The sequence below is a fragment of the Palaemon carinicauda genome, chromosome 32 (genome assembly GCF_036898095.1).
Source record: "Palaemon carinicauda isolate YSFRI2023 chromosome 32, ASM3689809v2, whole genome shotgun sequence".
Classification (NCBI taxonomy): Eukaryota; Metazoa; Arthropoda; class Malacostraca; order Decapoda; family Palaemonidae; genus Palaemon; species Palaemon carinicauda.
Window position 1 is genome coordinate 73,990,810 of NC_090756.1, and position 23,029 is coordinate 74,013,838.

Genomic DNA, 23,029 nt, shown 5'->3' on the forward strand with positions numbered 1-23,029 from the left:
TGATGTTTCACTTAACTGCATCCAATAATGATGATCGTAATTGCATATTCATATCATATTATGAAATAAAGCACAGCGAATATATGTCTTTTCCATTGTTTACATTTGAAGAGTTATTGGGTCCTTTGACTGGCAAAGTAGTACTACATTGGATCCCTCTCTCTGGTTACAGTTCATTTTCTCTTTGCCTACACATACAGCGAATAGTATGGCCTATTCTTTCCAACTTCTCCTCTGTCCTCATACACCTGACAACACTGAGTTTACCAAACAATTATTCTTAGCTCAAAGGGTTAACTACTGCAATGTAATTGTTCACTGGTTACTTTCCTCGTGATAAGGGTAGAAGAGAGACTTTAGCTATGGTAAACAGCTCATCTAGGACACTCCAAAATCAAACCCTTGTTTTCTAATCTTGAGTAGTGCAATAGCCTCTGTACCATGGCCTTTCACGGTCTTGGATTAGAGTTCTCTTGTTTGAAACTACACTTAGACATGCTGTTCTATCTTATTTCTCTTCATCTTTTCAAGTTTTTATAGTTTATATATGAAAGATCTAATTTAATGTTGTTACTGTTCTGAACATATTTCATTTTGTATATTTTTTACTTGTTTTAGTTTTTTAATTATTAATTTCCTTGTTTCCTTTCCATACTAGGGTTATAACTTATCTTGTAATAATAATTATAAAAATAATAATAACAACAACAACTATGATAATAATAATAATAATAATAATAATAATAATAATAATAATAATAATAATAATACTGTACACTTTCCAAATCAGCTGATTCAGGCAAACTATTGGATGATATTTTTTTCTCTTGTTAAAAGAGATTAATAATACATGAACTAGAATTTTTATTTTACCCTTTAAAAGTATGGTTTACTGATGAAATACTTTCTTATATTTTATTTAATGCTGATGATTTTATTTGTTACTTTTTACATTCATTAGCAAACAATTTTTCATCATAAATCTAATAAGATGTTTGGTTTATAGTATTTATGAAGAATCTAAATTGCCATGTAGGCCTACTTATGTCCCTTCGCTAGGTCACCCAACTAAAACGACTGTCTTTGCAACCACTGTTGGTAATTAGGCTCCTTTAATTTTTTATAGTTGTAGTTACCTTTAAACGGATTTTGAGCGAAGCGAAAAATCTATTTTTGGGTGAGATAGCCATGGCGTCCTGATGGAAGGTTCCTTATTGGTAGCTTCCTTGGGTATATAACTACTAAGATATTCCCAGAGAATTTAACCACAGGTTATCACAGAATTCTAACTTCTGGAGCGAGTATCCTAAAGGTTTCCCTTTAAGACATCGTATATCAACAGGGGACGCATGTATTAACGCACCACATAGCTATCTGCACCCCACATAGAGTAAACACTTCGATATGGAGGGGCGGAAAATAGCTGGGGAGCCGTTCCACAGCTATACTCATCCGTGGCTACTTTTGGTACTCGAAACGTAAACAAACGGGCGCCATTGCTAAATGACGTCACGTCCGTCCTCATCCTGATGCCAGTTGCTTGCCGATCACCATGATACAGCAGGACAGGGTGGGGCCTGAAAGGCTGGACAAAGTAGCAGGGAGGGTCCATCAGGACGCCATGGCTATCTCACCCAAAAATAGATTTTTCGCTTCGCTCAAAATCCGTTTTTTGGGCTCAAGCCATGGCGTCCTGATGGAAGAATACCAGAGAATCAATGTATCGTGGTAGATTTCCCCTTGTAGAGTAAGTGCCGAGGGCTTTGAATAAGGTTAGCATAGTGACCTCGATAGAGGTTCCGTGGGGATGAAACTTCCTGCCCCCCTTGGCAGAGAAGTCCTAACGGACCATGCCGAAGATCAAAGTGGTCATCGAAGGGCTACCCGCCTTGCGGGGAGAACGTGAAGAACTCGGAGACAAGACAGAATGGTTGATATTCATATAGGAACATTCTCAATGACAGACAAGTGGTGGTTAGGCACTGTATTTTGTAGCAAGAGAACGATCTAGTCTCGAAGGTATAGCGCAAGTAAGTATTCAGTTAGGAATATTACATAGCATAGGTGAGTATATAATATGGATTGAACCTATTATTCTTCATCATTTTTTAAAGAAAAGGGGATAATGAAACTATGACAACCATGTATTTCATAGTATAAGTAGGAGCGGATTGAGACGCACAAGTAATAAAATAGACATTTTATTTCACAATTGCAGAATATAGTAAATAAATGCAATGAGGGATGTAAAATTAATTTACAATTAATTATAATGTAATGAAAGACTTCGCTCTTGAATCTGAAAGAAAATTTCAAATTATTAGAAGGCACAGGTTCCAGAGGAACGTCAGTCTTTAATAAGGAAAAAAACACATCATGCTCTAGGCATGCGGCACTCATGTGACGACTATGACATTTCACCTTGTAAAGAACAGTCTATGAAAAACACTAAGTGTCTCTGAATTCACTATGTATCACACGAGGGTCAACATAGGCACCCGAAGAGTTAAAGTCCCAAGTAACTCACTGTTCTATGCAGAGTTAGGTGCAGGTTTCATAACACTACCTGCGGCTACCACGAAATGTTTGACTTCATGCACTTGTTTCCCGTAATGCTTGAAGAAAACACGCGAGGATTTCCTGCCTTTGAGACTCTTGAGGCTTTCGAAATTCATGCTCTGGAAAAAATTCAGAGATGATGCGACTTTTCTAGGATCATGACCTGCGGCTGTACTGTCAGGATCCGCTCTGCGATTGGAGTAGGTGATTTTCACTCTTAGTTGTTTTAGTGACAGGTCGCTACCCGATGTTTCTCCTTTGAAGAGTTGGCCTCTACCAAAGTCAGAAGTTCTACGAAGATAGACCTTGAGGCTCTCTACCGGACATAGAGAGGCATCTTCTTTCAGGGGGCAGATTCTCCAAGGGCCCCATCTTTTGTTGGGTAGTTCGTTTTTAGCGAGAAACGTCGGATCCGGGAAGAGGGTAAGGTCTCCTGAGTCTGTAAACAGGATGTGACCCTCGTCTCTTGATAATGCCACTATTTCACTGACTCGGGCTCCTGAGGCAAGAGCAAAAAGAAAAATAACTTTTTGAGTCAGATCCTTGAGAGGGCACGAATCGTGTCCAAGTTGGAGGCAAAATGGAGCACCTTGTCCAGGGACCAGGAGATAGGTTTTGGTAGGGGTGCTGGGCGTGGACGAGGGCATGCCTTCGGCAGTTTATTGAAGATGTCGCTGGACAGATCAATCTGGAAGGCGTACAGTAGTGGTCTAGTCGAGGCCGATTTGCAGGTAGAAATCGTGTTGGCTGCTAAGCCCTGTCCATGAAGGTGAATGAAGAAGAACATGCAAAAATCAATGGTGATTTCCGTAGGATTTTTTGCCTTGACGAATGAGACCCACTTTCTCCAGGATGATTTGTTTTGCCGTCGTGTGGATTCGGTCTTGTATTCCTCGAGGAAGTCTAGACTTTTCTTCGAGATCCCAAACCTCTTCTTCGTGGCTAGGGAGAGAAAATCATGAGATGAAGGTCCCTGACTTTCGATGATGAAGCGAAGACAGTCGACTTCTGTACTTGCTGGGAGAGAACTGGGCCCGGGAGAGGGATCAGCGTGGGCTGTAGCTCCAGGACCAGGGGGTACCAGTTGCTCCGGGGCCACTTGAGAACCACTAGGGCCGCTGTCCCTTTGAAGGTTCTCAGTTTGGAGAGGACTTTCAGCAGAAGGTTGGTGGGAGGGAACAGGTAGATCCTGGACCATCTGTTCCAATCCAGTGACATGGCGTCCACTGCTTCTGCCTTGGGGTCCTCGTACGGGGCCACATATCGAGGAAGTTGATTGTTGTCGCTCGTTGCGAAGAGATCAATCTGAAGTTCTGGGACTTGGTGAGAGATGAAGGAGAATGATCTTGCGTCTAGAGACCATTCCGACTCTATCGGGCTTGTCTGAGATAGAGCGTCCGCCGTCACGTTGCGGAATCCTTGTAGATGAACTGCAGACAGGTGCCATTTCTTCTTCTCTGCTGGACGGAAGATTGGGAGAAGCACCTGATTTATCTGGGGCGATCTTGAGCCTTGGCGATTGAGACATCGGACTACCACCGAGTTGTCCAGGGTTAGACGAATGTGGATCGAGGAAGGCGGGGAGAGTTTTTTCAGAGTTAGAAGGACCGCCATGGCCTCCAAGATGTTGATGTGAAACGTCTTGAATAGGGGAGACCATGTTCCTTGAGCCTGTTTTTGGTGGGAGTGACCTCCCCAACCCTCCGGCAAAGCGTCCGTGTTGATGTTGAGTGATGGAGGTGGGTGTTGAAGAGGGATGGACCTTTTCAGGGCCTTTGCTTCCGACCACGGCTTTAGGAGTAACCGAAGTCTGTTTGGGAGCCGTCTCTTGAGGTCTCTTCGAGCGATGAATGCGGAACGTCTCCAGACTTCCGCGGCATCCTTTAGCTGTGCACGCAGCACTGGGTTTGTCACTGAGGCGAACTGTAGAGAGCCTAGAACTCGTTCCTGCTGACGTCTTGAGATCCGTTTGGATTTCAGCAGTCTTTTGACAGACCCTGCTATTTCCTTCCTTTTCTTTTGGGAAATGGAAAGGCAGTGTGACTGAAGATTCCACTGGATTCCTAACCATTGGAACTTCTGAGCTGGAGAGAGGCGAGATTTCTTTCTGTTTATCTTGAATCCCAGGTGATCCAGAAACTAGGTGACTTTGTTGCAGGATCTTAGACAATCTTCGGGCGATGGAGCCCAAACCAGCCAGTCGTCGAGGTAGGCCATCACCTGGACGCCGCGGAGACGGAGCTGTTGAACAATGGCGTCTGCCAGCTTTGTGAAGATCCGTGGGGCCACATTGAGGCCGAAGGGCATGGCCCTGAAAGCGTAGCTTTTCCTTTGGAGTAGAAATCCTAGGTAGGAGGAAGCGTGGTGGTTCATTGGAACGTGCCAGTAGGCATCCACCAGGTCTATGGAGACCGTATAGGAACCTTGAGGCAGAAGGGTCCTTATCTGTTGAAGAGTCAGCATCTTGAACTTGTTGTTCGCTATGAACTTGTTGAGGGGGGATAAGTCTAGAATGACTCTGAGTTTGTCGGAGTCCTTCTTGAGGACGCAAAACAGTCTCCCTTGGAACCTGGTTGACTTTACCCTCCTTATCACCTTCTTGTTCAAGAGTTCTAGGACATATTCTTCCAGAAGGGGGGTTGACTGTTGGAAGAACTGCTGGAAGGTTGGGGGTGGTTGAGTCCAGCTCCAGCCTAGACCCTTCTTGACGAGGCTGTGTGCCCAGGGATCGAAGGTCCAACATTCCTGGAATTGGCGGAGTCTTCCTCCCACCGGAAGCACTTCATTGCTTCTGGTTTCCCGAGGGTTTACTACCTCGGCCGCTAGCTCCCTTTCCTCCTCTGCCTCTGGAGGGACGGCGAGATGCATCTCTGCCTGCACCTCTGTTTGAGCCTCTACCTTTGGGACGAAAGGTAGTCGACTGTTGCTCAAAAGCAGGGGTGAAGACCGGCGACTGTGACAAGACCGGTTGGGTGACCAGCTGAAAGGTCTGCTGTGGCTGAGCTGCCACTTGGGGAGTTGCGGATCCCGGAAACTGCCGTCTCTGTTGACGTTGCTAGGGTTTCGGTTTTGTGGGTTTCCTCTTAGGTTGAGGGCCGTCGTCCTGAGAGGATTTCCTTTTCTTCGACATGCCCCACTTGTGGAGAAGGTTCCTGTTCTCCGTGGCGGCCTTGTCGGTGATCTCTTTCACAAGGGAGGAGGGAAAGAGGTGCTTACCCCAGATGTTGGAGGAAATCAGCCTCCAGGGTTCGTGTCTCACTGTAGCACTGGAGAACACAAATTCACGACAGGCTCTACGAGCCTTTGTGAAGCTGTACAAATCCTTTACTACGGTCGCCAAATGTGTTTTGGCGAGAACCATGTAGTAGTCAGGGACCCTATTGTCACCGGCCATGACTTCGAGCTGTACTTGGAGGGACATAGATGCGGTGAGTTCCTTCGTATCATGTTCCCGACGATGGAGATGGTCATTAAGTTTTGGGAGGTCTTCGTTAAACTGACGGCCAGCGACGTCAGGTTCTAGTTTTCCCACCACAAATGTTGACTGGACATCTTTCCAGTGTCTTACATCAGGGGGAGTAGTCAGGGAGAAGGGTCTGCACTCCTCCAGTGCAGGGCAAGGTTTTCCTTCTTCCACTGCCTTATGCACCGCAGTGAAGGCCTTTTCCAAGAAGGGGAGGGTCGCATCGTCTGGTGCGACGTAGGTAGGGTGTTTCTTGCTAAGCGCCGGAAGATTCGAGCAGGTGAAGCCCCTACTTTTCACTGTATTGGCCAGCATAGCCTGGGCCTTCGAGAGATCGAACACTATAACCTCCTTCGGTTCGGTCTCTTCTTTAGTGGCAGGTTCCGAACGAAGTCGGACGTAACAGTCCGGGTAAGCCTCAAAGTTTGGGAAGAATTCCACTTCTTCCAGCGCGATCGAGCCGACCTTTTCGCTTATGAAAATCTTCCCCGTTGTAATTGGCATGTGCTCGGCATACCTCCAGGGGTTGGTATCTGAGCATGCGGGGAGGTCCTTAACCGAAATCCTTTTTGGTTGCTTCGAACTTCCCATGTTGGACCTGAAGAACTCATGCGTCTCGCGGAGTTTCTTATCCATGAGAGCCTCAAGCATTTTGAAGATCTCCTGGGTGTTGGATGTGGTGGGATCCAGGGTAGCAGATGTAGACGGGAGTGATACGTCCGTCAGTGTAGGAGTCGGTGTGGGGGTGGAAGGTGGAGCGACCTCCTGCTCCGACTCAGGGTATTCCACCTGGTCTTCCTCATAGTCCAGTTCGTCGCCCATGAGGTTCCTCTCTGTGTTCTCCGACACTTCTGACATACGTTCCGCGTTGTCGGCATCCAAACGGCACTCGTGCATGGACTGAGCCATGACTACATCCGGTTCCACCGTTATCTGGACGGTGGGGATCTGATCCTTGGGGACCACTGAATCTGGGGATGTCTTCGGGAAAAGCAAGGCCCTTAAGTCTTCGGTGGCAAGGTATGGTCCGGTGGCGTTCTTCTGGAAGCCACGCACCCACTTGCGTAGCTTCTCTCGAGAAGAGTCCCTAACCTCCGCTGAAGGAGGATTGTCAAACGCTTCGACCAGGCGGTCCTTGCAGACTGTACAGTGCTGCGGGTCCCAAAACTTCAGATCGCCTTTCTTGTTGGCGCAAGGGGCGTGGGTCCTACATGCCGTGTGCCCGTAGAAGTGCGGGCGCTTCACTCCACAGAAGTTGTGGTCACATTTCACGTAAGAGAAAGAGAACATGAGTATACGGAAGTCATACAAATGACTTATATTACTCTAAAGTTAGATATTAAGAAGTTAACTTTAACTTAATCTTGAATAATTAATAACATTGTAATGTTAGAGAGTGGAGCGGGAAATGAAGTAGATAGACACATACTCCGTGTATCCCGCCCGGCTGGTTACCGCAACCTTATCAATAGGCAATTTGTTTGTGGCCGAGGACACAAGACAGAATTCTTCATAGATCGCCAGGAAGGCAGAAGGTAATTCTAGCAGGAATTGCCTAAGATGTAAATCTAGGACTGAGACCACTCAGGCCATTAATATGGGGGGGGGGGGTGTAAAAGACCCCATAGGGCAACGGTTTCCGGCAACCAGCCGTGCTAAGATACACACAGCATGCTGGAAAATTGTGATATGCAAGAAGACAGCACGGCTATTAATAGAACGGTAAGACAATACCTATCAATTTGGGTAGCCAAGCCATCTGGTTGCAGTGTAGGGCTATCAGCATGGTGTTGATAGCTGGGAGAAGGGGTGCAAGTCTCTTGGCGTCTCCGGAAGGCGCCGGTAGACCAGCAGCACGCCGGAGGCCGCTCCAGCAGAATTTCTGGCATTAGTGAAGACACATAGAGAAGTCAGGAGTAATGCCAGGATGGCGGCCGCCGCCACAGCGGCGGCACGCTGACGGGAGGCGGTGGCTCCGGCAGCCTTCTTGACAGGGTCATAGGATAAGGAAAGTGGATATAGCATATCCGGACCGCCGGCAATGGATGCCGGCACGCCGGGGGCCGGCCCGATGGACGGACGACCGAAGCTAGGAGGTATAAGGGTAGGTCCATCGGCTGTACACCGACGGGAGGCGGCAGCCCTCCGGCACACGGAGGACTGTCGGCTAGGGGGAACTAGGAATGTGTCACCAAGGGAGAGCGGTATCGCCGGCAGTAGAGGCGGCAAGGGACCAGCACCAGGACAGGAAAAGAGACAGAAGGAGGGATGGAGGGGTAACGATACGAACCCCATAGCATCCCACCTGAATGGGTGTACCCATGATAGAGGCTAGCCCTATCACCCAATGGCAGGGGGCCGGCAGGCGGCCGGGTGCCAGAGTAGCCCAAGGGAGGGCCAGGGAACACCCAAGAGGGGGGAGAACCCCTGCGAACAAAACGCATCCAGTGGCTAACCCCATAGGACACTATGAAGGGTATATGTACCAGAGCGGACTGCACACAGGGACTCAAGATAGCCCTGTCACTCCACCCTAAGGAGGAGTTGTAGGACAGCGGACAGATGAGTATAGGCTAGACCATACAAGGGATAGGGGGGGAGGGGAGAAGAAGAAGGGTCTTCCATAGGGGAGGCTCTGTACCAAAGCGGCCACCAAGGAAGGGAGGACGCTCCCTAGCCTAAGGTAGGCAACCTGGCTGAGAACGGTGCATGGGTACCGTTTCAAGCAAGGTACAGAACTAGCTCCCCCCGAGGCCTAACCTAGAGCAGGGATGTTACACCCTAAGCTAGGAAGGCTGGAAGACGTATCGCAATTGCAAGGAAGGTCAGGTAACCTAACATCAGCAATTGAGGAAGGACAGGCCGTTCCTCATTCTTGGACGCAACCCTAAGGGGGGATCATTCCCTTAGGGAGGACAGAGAAGCAATAGGTACTCTGGTATGGACTTGATCCCCTTACGTGGTAGGGGGAGCAAGGCTACACAGAGGGGATGCCCTAAGGCAGGGGATGAAGGAAGCATATAGGGGTCCTACTTGTAGGTTAGGTTAGAAAGACACACTATCTAACCTATCCCCTATATGGTCCCTGAAGGCGAAAACACTTGCATCACAGTAAACAGTATCATAAAATAATGCCACTATCTTCATAACTTGACCTAGGATCACTGGAATATATCATGCATGAACACGGTGATAGGCGCTCTGGCCTAGGGGCTAAGCTAGCGATCTAGTATGGGGTCAGGCGATGACCGATAAAAAAGCGTCAAAACACGATATATGAAGTTCCTAGCTATGAAGACTAAATAACTAATAGTATCAATTAGTTAAAGGGCCGGAATAAGCTGTTCAGGCTAGCTAAATAACGCATGCAGGGTAACAGGGACGCCATAAAATGGCGTGTCCGGTAGTAGCACAGCTCTGCCAGAAAACATAAAATATCTCGAAAAGTAAAAGTTACTTTACGGTCAGAGCTTATTTAAACAATACTGGGACCTGGTACTCAACTTTCCAGAAGAAGGCGAGGCCGAAAGTAGCGACATAACGAAGATGCAAGCCGATGAAAAAAACACAAGGGAAAATCCGTCTTAGCAAGGCAAGCTACTAGAAGAAGGATGAGGACGGACGTGACGTCATTTAGCAATGGCGCCCGTTTGTTTACGTTTCGAGTACCAAAAGTAGCCACGGACGAGTATAGCTGTGGAACGGCTCCCCAGCTATTCTCCGCCCCTCCATATCGAAGTGTTAACTCTATGTGGGGTACAGATAGCTATGTGGCGCGTTAATACATGCGTCCCCTGTTGATATACGATGTCTTAAAGGGAAACCTTTAGGATACTCGCTCCAGAAGTTAGAATTCTGTGATAACCTGTGGTTAAATTCTCTGGGAATATCTTAGTAGTTATATACCCAAGGAAGCTACCAATAAGGAATCTTCCATCAGGACGCCATGGCTTGAGCCCAAAAATATACTTACTACACTGTACTTGACAATCAATAATAGAATATTGTACTGTAGATATAGTACTGTGCAGGTTACTGTAATATGTACTAGAGTTCTGTACTTTTCATATAAAGTATTAAAAAGTACAGTACAGTACTTTACATGTAGACAAGCGATAATTTTTAAATATCAAACTTTGCCGGTGAATATATAAATAGCTGACGTCTCCGTCGGTCGACAGATTCCAAAAACTCGCGAGCGATCGCCATGAAGGATGCCGGGTGTGCCCACCAGCGCCGACTATCGGCCAGATACCGTATATACTTCTCAACCAAACCAGTTTTTCTCAGTCGGTGTTAAAGACAACACTGATTCCGCTCGCGCTTGACCTTGAGTTTTCTACCGATTGGTGAAGTACTTGGTTTTGATCTTATTGCTTTCGCCGTGTTGGATTATTCTATACTATCTTCAAAAGAAATGCTTTTGAAAGGAGAGGAAAAGTTTTTGCCCTTGCTTTTTTAATCTCGCTCTGGTTTTTCCATAGAGAAAAGATGGCCGACCCTTTCCTCAGTGTCCGGAAGTGTGTTAAAGGCTTTTAGTAATCATTTTATCACTTTATAAATTATTGTTAATATATATAGATTTACCTCTATATATTTTATATCTCACCCGCCTTTATTAGGCCTCTTCGATTAGCTTTCCATTTATACTAAACATTGAAATAAATTTTATGTTTTTGTTTATATGCGGCCTTTACCTATTCTTTGTAGGCGGTCCTAACTTGGAAAACGAAGTTAAGCAACGTTGAGCCCATTCAACTTTTATTTTTGTTTAGATTAAAACAGTTGCTCTGTAAGAGTGATGAGATGAATATTTTTAGAAAATATTTTAAGAAATTTATTCTTTGAATAGTCTTCGTGCTGTTTTTCAAAGATGAACTAACGTTTGGTTTATTTATACTACGCAGTTTGCGCTCTATCGTTACGATAGAGAAAGAGAGAATCATGGTTTCACTTTGCAGAAAGAGTAAATCGATTTTGACGTTTTGTTCATTCTTCTTTCAAACTGAAGTTTTTTAGATACTAATTTAAAGGAACATGTTAATTTTCAATTTCTGAGTCCTTTCAGTTTTTTCCTTTAGTCAAATAACCTGTTATTGACGAAGGGTGAGTGGGCCATTCTCTTGTGAGTGACAAGAGAGAGGGAGAGAGAGAGAGAGAAAGAGAGAACGATCCGATCTTTATTCTCGTCCCGAGTCTCTGTACAAGGAGTTTGGGAGCGAGTAACGTTGTTCTCGCTTCAGTTTTTTACTCTCGTCCCAAGTCTCTGTACGGGGAGAGAGGATAAAACGTTTTAGTTTTTATTCTCGTCCCAAGGCACTGTACGGTGAGAGATTGAAAACGTAGTCCTTAGTGAACTAGTGTTTAGTCTCATCCCCAGTTACTGATCTTTTTAACTTTATATATTTCCGTTTTATGAGATATACTGTATATGTATATGTTTATTGATTTTTGCATGTGTGTTTCATTTTGTACTTATGTGCTTACATTATACAACTCATTTCGCAATTCTAACCTTTTGATTTAAGGGAGAATTGCGTGCTTTAGGTGGAAATCAGTTTTATTCATGTCTAATGTGAAATTATTAAAAAATGTGATATCAGTGAAGTAAGTGCAAAAAACATGTTCTGTGTTGCGGAGGGTTCGTTTGTTCGTGCTTGTCACTTGCCTAGTCCGAGACCTCTTTCAGGCTCCCCTGCACCAGGGAGAAGGAATGTCGTAGGACCTAAGGGAGTGAGGAGTGTAAACCAACGAACAGACGTTCCCTCAAAGGTATCAGACGTTGCTCGTCAAGCACGTCCTTGCCATAAGACAGGGGAGACGAAGTTTCTCCTCGTCTTCCGATGATTCGTCTCTTTAAAAGCCTGGGCGTAAAGTTTCGAGACGTTTGAAACGTTTATTAGTTCCTTCAGAACAAGTTCAACGTCTTAGCTGTAGTCATCATAAGAGTCCCGTTCATAGCGATGACGTTCATGTACAGACGTTTCTGCCACAGACTCGACGTGACGTTGAGCGGTAGACACCGTAGACACAACGTGACGTTGAGTGTCAGTCACCGTAGTCACGATATAGCATCGATCAGCAGTCACCGCTGTTACTACGTGACGTTTGAACGCCAGCCACCGCAGTCACAGGTTGATCCGAAGTGAAGTGTTTTACAAGATATGCTGTTAAAGCTTTCTTCTTTAATAGAAGCTTTCGATCCTGTTCCTGTGCGAAAGGATCCTTTGCATTTTGTACGTCACTGTTCTGGGATACGTGTTTCGGGTCTTCAACCTTCTAGACGAGCTTTGTTATGCCACGCTGACGTTATCCCTAGTGACAGCTTTGCTGTTTAACGAGATGCGGAGCATAAATCTCGATGTAACTTTGATCGCTTTGAACGTCAGCCACCGCAGTCACAGCGTGACGTTGAGCTGCAGACACCGCAGACACGACGTGACGTTGAGCGGTAGACACCGTAGACATGACGTGACGTCGAGGGTCAGTCTTCGTAGTCACGATATAGCATCGAACAGCAGTCACCGCTGTTTGAACGTCAGTTACTTCTGTCACGACGTGTAGTAGAATAACATTCTCTGCAGTCACAACGTGACATCGACCCTCCAACTTTAACTTCTGTTCATATACAAGGTGTCAGGTTTTTCCTTCACGTCATTCTGAATATAAATCTCCTTCTCGCAAGACTTTAGATTTATCAGATGATGTGCCTTCTAAAGAAGTTGATGACCCTCTTTCAACTAATGTACCTTTGGGGAGTCATTCAGAAGAGGAGTAACCTAGGGTGGTCCAACAATCCCTTGTTTTTTAATTATGAATTTCTTTAGTGAAATTTTGTCCTACTCGTTTTGTAACGGCTGCTTCGCCGTCTGAGTTTACTCTTGGCATGACTTTCTTCGACTCCTACATTTACGAAGTCAGTTCTCTCTTGTTCTTCCAAGAGGGCCATGCTCTTACTGGGAGACTGGTTGGAATCCAGGAGAAGTTTAGGAAAGTCTGCTTTTGCTTTTCCTCCTTAGTTAGCTTCTCGCTCGGGCGTCTGGTGTGACACAGGAGAAGCTCGAGGAGAAGTTCTCGGCTTGGGAGTACCTGCCTCTGCCCAGGGAGACTTCTTAAGCCTAGTGGACTCTCCTCGTCGTCTAGCCATGAGACGCTCCAAGATTTTATGGTCTGCTTCAGAGCTAGACCATCTCCTGTTAGGAGTTTTTTCGAGCGTTTGAAGTTTTTTATTTGTTGGATTGGTCACTGGGAGCCTTAAGTAAGAAGGTCTCTCCAGTTGTCAATGTATTGCTGTACAATTATGTCATGCATGAACAAGGCTATCAGGCATGGCTCCAATGATCTGGCAGCCACGTTCACTGCAGGAACAAGGCTATCAGGGATGGCTCCAATGATCTGGCAGCCACGTTCACTGCAGGAGTACTTAAGATGTAAGTGCGCTCAATGTGTTCGTTGTCAAGACAAAGTTCACGATGAAGACTACCAAATCTGTCTTGGCAGCAGTAAGGGAAGGCGACTGGATGGTCTCTCTCGACCTTCAGGATGCATACTTCTACATCCCGATTCATCCAAACTTTCAACAACATCTGAGGTTTGTGGACGGGAAAGTAATGTACCAATTTCGAGCACTGTGCTTCGGCCTCATTCCTGCTCCTCTTGTTTTTACAAGGCCCTTGCAAAATGTAGCAAGCTTTCTACATTTTTTGAGGATTCAGAGCCTCTCTTTATTTTGACGACTGGCTAATCAGGGCGTCGTCATTAAATCGCTGTCTGGAGAGCCTCTAATGGACATTAGACCTAACCAAGGAGCTAGGTCTCATAGTGAACGTAGAGAAGTCGTAACTTACAGTACTCCATTCCAGACTATTCTTTATTTGGGAATGGAGATACAGTGTCAGATTTTTCGGGCCTTTTCGTCTCCCACAAGAATGGAACAAGCTCTGTTAAAAGTCCTTCACTTGCAAGAGAAAAACAGTTGCTTTGTAAGAGTTTGAACGAGCCTCGTGGGAACTCTTTCATCGCTGGAGTAGTTTATCTCTCCGGGGAGACTCAACCTTTGCCCCCTCCAATTTCACCTAAACCATTGGAACAAGGAGAAGGGCTTAGAGAGTATCTCTTTCCCAATCTCCAACTCAGTCTAGACATGTCTGACTTGGTGGAACAGCAACATCAGACTTCGAGATGGTCTTTCTCTTGCGATCAAGAACCCAAACCATGTGTTGTATTCAGATGCATCGGATTTGGGTTAGGGAGCTCCACTGGACAGTCTGGAATGCTCGGGTCTTTGGTCCACGGATCAGAAGGAACTCCATTTAAGGCAAGTAACATCTCTCCTTTGGCGAGATTTGTGCAAGGAAAAATGAATGTCTTGGCGGACTGCCTCAGCAGAAGAGGACAAGTCATCTCCATGGAGTGGACATTGCATAAGACTGTGTGCGAGAAGCTATGGATGATATGGGGTCAACCCACCATAGATCTTTTTGCAACTTCACTGGCAAAGAGGCTCTCGACTTACTGCTTTCCAGTTCCAGATCCAGAGGCTGCCCACATAGACGCTTTCCTGCTGGACTGGTCTCACCTGGACGTTTATGCCTTTCCACCTTTCAAGATCCTAAACAAGGTGCTGCAGAAGTTCACCTCTCACGAAGGGACCAGGTTGACGTTGGTTGCTCCACTCTGGCCCGCGAGAGAGTGGTTCACAGAGGTACTTCTATGGCTGGTAGACGTTCCAAGAAGTCTGCCGTTACGGATGGATCTCTTGCGACAGCCTCACGTAAAGAGATTTCATCAAAGCCTCCCCACGCTTCGTCTAACTGCCTTCAGACTATCGAAAGACTCTCTTGAGCTAGAGGGTTTTCGAAGGAGGCAGCTAGAGCGATCGCGAGGGCTAGAAGATCCTCTACCATCAGGATCTATCAGTTGAAATGGGAGGTATTTAGAGACTGGTGCAAGTCCTCCTCTATTTCCTCTTCCAAGTGCCTCTGTAGCGCAGATTGCGGATTTTTCTGCTTTATCTGAGAAACGGTCGCTCCCTCTCTGCATCCACCATTAAAGGCTACAGAAGCATGTTAGCTTCTGTTTTCAGGCATAAGGGTTTGGATCTTTCTAATAACAAAGATCTCCCAGACCTGCTTAAGTCTTTCGAGACTTCTAAGGAGCGTCATATTTCGACTCCTGCTTGGAATTTGGACGTGGTCCTACAGTTCCTTATGTCAGGCAGGTTTGAACCATTAAGTTCAGCCTCCCTTAAGGATCTTACCCTCAAGACACTTTTTTTTGGTGAGCTTGGCTTCTGCCAAAAGGGTTAGTGAGATACTGTACATGCTTTTAGCAAGAACATCGGCTTCTCCGCTAATAAAGCAGTATGCGCTCTTCAACTTGGTTTTTTGGCCAAGAATGAACTTCCGTCTCGTCCTTGGCTTAAATCATTTGAAAACCCCAGTCTTTCTGAGATTGTGGGGAATGAAGTTGAAAGAGTGCTGTGCCCCGTTAGAGCTCTTAAATTTTGTTTATCCAGAACTAAACCGCGACGAGGTTGTTCAGAGGCTTTAGGGTGCTCCGTTAAAAAGCCCTCTTTGCCCATGTCTAAAAATGCGTGGTCTTATTTTATTAGACTTTTGATTCGGGAGGCACACTCTCATTTAAGTGAGAAGGATCATAATATACTTAAAGTCAAGGCTCATGAAGTTAGAGCGATAGCAACTTCTGTAGCGTTTAAGCAAAATAGATTCATTAAAAGTATTATGGACGTGACCTTTTGGAGAGGCAAGTCGGTTTTCGCTTCATATTACTTGAAAGATGTCCAGACTCTTTATGAGGACTGCTACACACTGGGACCATTCGTAGCAGCGAGTGCAGTAGTGGGTGAAGGCTCTACCACTACATTCCCTTAATCCCAATATCCTTTTAATCTACTCTTGAAATTTTTAATCTTATTTTGGGTTGTACGGGAGACTAAGAAGTCTTTTGCAATCTTTTTGATTTGGTGGGTGGTCAAAATATTGTTTCTTGAGAGCGCCCAGATTAAGGGTATTGATGAGGTCCTGTTATAGGGGTGTTCACCCTGGATATAGCAGTTCCTGGGAGTCTTTCAGCATCCTAAGAGGATCGCTGGGCTTCGTGAGGATAGCGGACTAATGAGGCAGAGTAATTATCGGAGTCAGCTTCCTTACCAGGTACCTATACTTAAGTTTGTTTTTTGAATAGTTGTCAAAAACTCTTGAGCATATACGCCTTTATTATTTTAATACTGGTCTCTACCCACCACCATGGGTGTGAATCAGCTATTTATATATTCACCGGCTAAGTTTAATATTTAAAAATGATATTTTCCTTATAAAATAAATTTTTGAATTTACTTATCCGGTGAATATATAATATTAAAGGCCCTCCCTTCCTCCCCGATAGAGACCCTACGGACTGAGAAAAACTGGTTTGGTTGAGAAGTATATGCGGTATCTGGCCGATAATCGGCGCTGGTGGGCACACCCGGCACCCTTCATGGCGATCGCTCGCGAGTTTTTGGAATCTGTCGACCGACGGAGACGTCAGCTATTTATATATTCACCGGGTAAGTATATTCCAAAATTTATTTTATAAGGAAAATATCATTTTTTGTCAAGATTGGGCAACTATCATCCTAAAAGTAGATCTCAAAATGCCAGTGAGATGGCAAGGGACATTATGTCAAAACACTGTAAAGCTTTCAGCTTTAGCAATTCTTCTTTAATAAATGCACGGCAAGAGTGATTAAGTAAGGGTGATTAGTAGTCTTACTGGGTGAACACATCAATATTTTGGATTTTCAGCACTCTTATTTGGCTGCTACCCATTTTCAACAATTGCCAGATTAGGACTGTATGTATATGTAATTGAAAGGTATGAGTTCTGATAAAGTACAATATTATATAATTGATAGCAGAACCTCTCAATAAACGTATGTCAGTAATGACTCCTGTAGCCATGTTGAAAACCTTTCTGCATACTTTGCTATCATAAATGTTGTGTGCATTCTTTCAATGTTGAATTACTTGACACATGTAACCCTCATCTTTTTAACGGTTTCAGGTCGTGACTCGTGCTTGGCCAGAATTGGAATTTTGTGGATTTGAACATGGTCTTCTAGGCCTTCATACCTGTGGAGATTTGGGACCAACTTTACTCCGTATTTTTACAAATTTGCCATCATGTCAGGCTGTAGTTTCTGTTGGCTGCTGTTATATGAAGTTAACTGTGGATGAGTATGTATTTTTCAACAGCAAAGGTTTTTTTATACTCATCCCATTTCTTAGATTTACCCCAGATGCTTCAGTCACCCTAAAAAGACAAAAAACGTCAGCTAGCAGTTCTCTATTGCATGTGCATGGTCAGCTCTTTCAGTCTTTGCTTTATTTTTAACCACACCACCTAAACATCCCAATTCTTTGTTTTCTTTCTTTGCTTGAAGATTCCTTTAGACCCATGATTTTATTCTTACTCTAATGTTGTTGTTTGTTTTTCTTTGCTTTTATGATAAATGCTGGTGAGATAACTACCTCTTTACAGCCGTGTTATTGTTCAACTATCAACCAGTCTACTATAGTCTGGTGTAGAGTGCCTAAAAGGTATTGGTTCTCTCCTTGCAATTCATGCAAATAAGTCATTATTGATAACTTGAAAATTTAATGTGAGAAATTCATATGCTGGATTCATTTTGGCACTTTATTACATTGTGATTGACATGCAGCCATTAGAGACCATAATGATCCAAATTTAATCTCTAAAGTTAGTTTGGTTGTCTAATAACTTTATTTTTCTTTGTATTTTAAGCTCAGATTCTTGGCAAAATGTATGTTGGGTGCATTTTCCTTTCTCACTCATTGATTATTGGGTTGTTTGATAGTTGTTGCATTTTTACATAATGGCTTTGTTTTATTAATTTGTTGATTATGGCAGTTGTCTGTTTTTTGTACCTGTCACCTTTTAATAATTATAGTACATATATTTTTTCAAGATACGGCTGTTAATTTATGTAGTTGTATTACTTTGCCATTTTTAATCATTCGTTATTATCAATTTGTTTTGCATAAAATATCACAGCTTAGAGTTTATCCTTTCACTAGATGATCCTTTCAGAAACCCGAAGGTGACTTTTAGATTATGGTATCAATGGCACATTGTATAACCATGTTATACAATGGTTAGAGGCTATTTATGATTTAAGTGTTTAAAAGCAATTCACGTAGATTGTTATTTCATTCTAAGGCCCACTTATACCTTTTAGGTTAGGTTATGAAACTATGATTCTTTCTTCTTCATATAACTCTCAGAAAGTATTTTCTTCAGTTTCTCTCTCTCAAAATCAAGAGCAGAATCATCATTGTGACCAAAAATATTTTTCTGAGAGGTGTCAGCAGGGCTTTTGGGTTTATGCCAAATGCTTCACTATTGTCTCTGTCAGTACTGTTTAAGGAGTTTGACTACCACTTCTCTAGCTTATGCTCCTCTGATTAATAGAAGCGTAAAGGGTTAGAGTAAATTTTCTTTTGAGAATTTTACATCTCTACTCAATTCAGTTGGGTTTGGCAGATTCCTCTTCTATAGATATTTTCTTCACGATTATAAAAGAAGAATTCACTCATACACAAGTGAATTGTTGAGGAACCATTCCAGTAACCTTTTAAAAGCTATAATGCCACCATCTCTCAATTCTGAAACCTCTACTTAGATTGAGGAGTTAGGACCAACTTAATAATATTATCAGCAGTGATAGCTGTAGGCCTACTTACACGTACGTGACCAGCGGTAAGTTCACGTTATCCCAGTGAGGAAACAAAATAAGGAAATGGAGAATAAACTATATGTGTATATATATATATATATATATATATATATATATATATATATATATATATATATATATATATATATATATATATATATATATATATACAGTAGGGTCCCGAAATATGCGAGAATTTGGTCGATTAATGACCTCGTGTAAATGGAAAATCGCGAATTTCGAAACACACAACTAACAGAAATAATTCCATTGCGGCCATGGCAACCAGCAATTTGCCTATTCAAATGTGTTTACTACCCATTTCCAATACTTTCTTTGTACTATACTGTATTTCTTTATAATATCAAATTGTTCTTGTAAATAAATAAAACATTTAATATACTTTAAAGTTCTAATAACTTGAAAAATGGTTAAAATTACAACCAGGATAGGTGTAAACACCATATATTTCCCGTTATAACACAACCCAAAATACAGACAAATTTTAATGTTTGTCATATCTATTGTATAATAAAACTGGTGAATAGCAAAACCATCACTCTATAGACTAGCTTGTTGTATGATTGAAAATCCAGAATTATCAAAATAAAGGCGATTTTATATCATGCGTTTCCTAAACACGCTAAAAAGCACAATAGAAAACGACAACCAATGTTTTGTTTACGTTTATCTCTGATCACAACGAAGAAACAGACGCATTTATACATCTGTGGTTTTGAATTGACAGCAATTTTACCAAGTATAGATTATATGTTGAATTTGTTATTACCAATGTTCTAATTATTTTTTATTAGAACTTTCAAATAAATGAAATGAATGCCATTTATGTAATGTGTTTCTTTATGATGCCGCCTGAAACGGAAACCTTCCATTTGTTTACGCTCCATCTTCGATCATAATAAACAAACGAATGTATTAAACACACATGATCTAAGTCATAACTAATGATATTACAAACATTTAGTAAACATTATGTCATTACAAATATTTTACTTACCGTATCCATATAAATTCCTAAATTCGTAGCAAAGCTGGAAATTTTTTTTTCCTTATGCGTTTAATCCACAATAGCAAACTGCCGCTGATGACAGAGTGATAACTTACGATAATTCTAAACTGTTACGAAAGATAATTGTCCTTTCCATATCCAAAATACTTTTCCTAACTTCAGTTATAAGTCAACTTGTACCCACCTCAATTATGGATCCATATGCAAAAAAGGTAAAAGAAGAAAGTACTAGGCCTATTTTTAAAGTCACCGAACAATTAGGTTACCGCTATAACGTTCGATGTGTGTGTGAGAGAGAGAGAGAGTGAGAGAGAGAGAGAGAGAGAGAGAGAGAGAGAGAGAGAGAGAGAGAGAGAGAGAGAGAGAGAGAGGGATGGTTTTAAAGTACTAAACAATAAATATGATAGGTTATAACACATTGGTGTTTATGTAATATTAACTGTATAGATGGTTTGAATAAGTTAAGAAATGGTGTAAACAATTCTTTGTTATTGTATTCGCGCGGAAGCTAGACATCAGCTGATGTGATCACAGCCAAAAGTAAAACAAAAATAAGTTAGCAATACTCGATTTTTAAAACACACCCGAAATTTAACAACATAAGTACATGTTTTATTATAGCGCAATTGACATTTAAAGAGTAAAAATTTTCTGGAATAGAATGGTGTTCCCTAAAAAATAGTGGTTTGCGGACGAAATCGGTTACCGTATTTTAAGCTATGATTGAAATGGATGTATACACGGTATAATTTTTTCGTTTTGTATTTAATTGACACTTCAAGAAAACCGATTTTGGTTTCTTCATCTATTTGTAAGTATTGTATAACGAGAGAGAGAGAGAGAGAGAGAGAGAGAGAGAGAGAGAGAGAGAGAGAGAGAGAGAGAATCAGCTGTTGTAATGGAATGTCGTGTTTTTGTTTCATGTACCCCCTGAAGCGAGGAATTGATCGCCACAACTAACAATATTCATGTTAATTTCATTCTTAAACTCAAGTTGCCATATGTGAACTATGGTTTTATTTCTTACGGAGAGAGAGAGCGAGAGAGAGAGAGAGAGAGAGAGAGAGAGAGAGAGAGAGAGAGAGGGATATCTGCCATCAAATCTCTCTCTCTCTCTCTCTCTCTCTCTCTCTCTCTCTAGATTTTATTTTACCGTCTACTCTACAAAACCAATGTTTGCAAATCAAATGTATACTGTTTAAAATATGACAAAATATTGACGACTCGTTAGGCTATTCACTGCCGATAAACGAACCCAGTCTACTCGTGAAAACCTTGAACACCCAGAGGGAAAAATAAGGCTTTTAAATATACTATACTAAACAAAAATAATGCTTTAATATACCATCATTAACACTACCATTACAATTATCGTAAGGTTGGAGAAAGATGAAGATTGCCGAGAACGTAACCACATTTCTGTTTACATTTTGTCAGCTGGACTCGCACAGTTAACAGTTGATTTCATTGTTGATGTGGAATTTTATCCTTAAATAGGCTATTCATTATGAAATTATGTTAATGAAATGTAATGTTAATATTGTTTTGTAACATTTATTATAAATCACCGTATTTAGGGCTACCAATATACTTAAAAAGACAATAGATTTGATACATTTTGTAGTGCTTGACTCGCGAACTTTGAACAGCCTCGCGGATACAGAAAATTTATTTTTGAAAAATAGCGATCGCGGAAAAGGGGAATCGTGTAATTCGAACACGCTTAATTCGGGACCCTACTGTATATATATATATATATATATATATATATATATATATATATATATATATGGGATTTTGACATAGGAAAAATATATTTTTCGGTGAGATAGCCATGTCGTCCTGTTGGAAAGTTCCTTCTGGCAACTTCTACAATATAATTTTTCTGCGATTGATATTACAAGAGAATTACAGTTAGGTATCACGGGGCTCCAACCCCCGGAAATGACTATCCGAAGATTTCGTGTATAATCAGGGACATATCCTAAGATAACCATAGATATCTGCACCCCAAACAGACCTTACTCAGTCTAATCCACTTAGGGGAAGGAAAGATAAGGAGCCGTTACACATCCTATCACCTTTGAGTGCCCCTATACGTTCCTGCCTCTCATTCCACGTCGCAGCTGAGTTACTGTGAAATAGAAGCCTCCAACGAGCAAAGGGGCGGGGCAAAGTAGGATGTAACGGGTGAGCCATCAGGACGACATGGCTATTTCACCCCAAAATAGATTTTTCCTACGTCAAAATCCCTTTTTTGGGCTCGAGCCATGTCGTCCTGATGGAAGTGTACCAGAGAATTATTTATACTCGGTGTGAGGCCTCTCCATGGAAAAAACTTGCCATAAAGGGGGGCTCACCACTTATATGATGAAGTATAATCATAAATTTCTACCTTAAAAAGAATCCAAAATGAACTTGATTTGGTAAATATGGTAGTGTTTTAAGAGGAAGGACCTGTGACCCTCTAACAACCATCCCTGTGGTGAAGAACACTCTCTGTATCAGAGAACACATATTACCAATATCATGAGCGTAGAGAGTAATCATTGAAGAAGTAAAATTCATAGTTAATGTGCAGCGTTGGTAGAAATTGACTTTAGTATGCGATGTTTAATTCTACTAGGAATTAAGTCTAGCAATAAAATTATCCAGCTTTATATCATTCTCATTAGACCATCTATTTCAGCAAATTTTTATACAGTATATATGAACAGTATTGTAATCTACCAGTATACCCCAAAATATATTCCCCATAAAATTCTTTACTTAAGTAATCATGAGGGGAGACAAGATGATAAATCCCGAACTCCTGAAGAAGGAGATTTTAAGATAAAGAATATTGCCGTATATGGCTGAATGTAGAGTACAGTGTCAAACTCAACCAAAGAAACTGAATTATATTAAACTCAGTTCTAAGAGAGGAATAGTATGCTCGTATAGGTACATTTATAGGATTCAGAGAAACCAAATTGAATCCTGAATTTTAAAATATTTAAAATTGTTTAATTTAGATCCTGAAGCAAAAATCGACAGTTTACTTATTAAAAAAAGTAAGCTGGAAGAGTGCCCAAGGACGCACTTGAGGGCTACGTCGTTGCAGCAGGATTATAACATCACCTGCTGCCACCACAAAATGACGAACTTCATCCAATTGCTTCATAGAATGCTTGAAGAACACCCTGGTGGACTTCCAGCTAGGATAAGCTTGTAAAGC

General features: G+C 42.5%; 1 protein-coding gene across 1 annotated transcript in view; it reads left to right on the plus strand.

The window, feature by feature from the left end:
• Nucleotides 1-23,029, plus strand: part of LOC137625660 (uncharacterized) — a 533,194-nt gene that overhangs the window by 236,335 nt on the left and 273,830 nt on the right. The window contains exon 7 of the mRNA XM_068356570.1: nt 17,090-17,262. Within this exon, the coding sequence (XP_068212671.1) occupies nt 17,090-17,262 (173 nt within the window). The remainder of the gene's footprint in view (nt 1-17,089; nt 17,263-23,029) is intronic.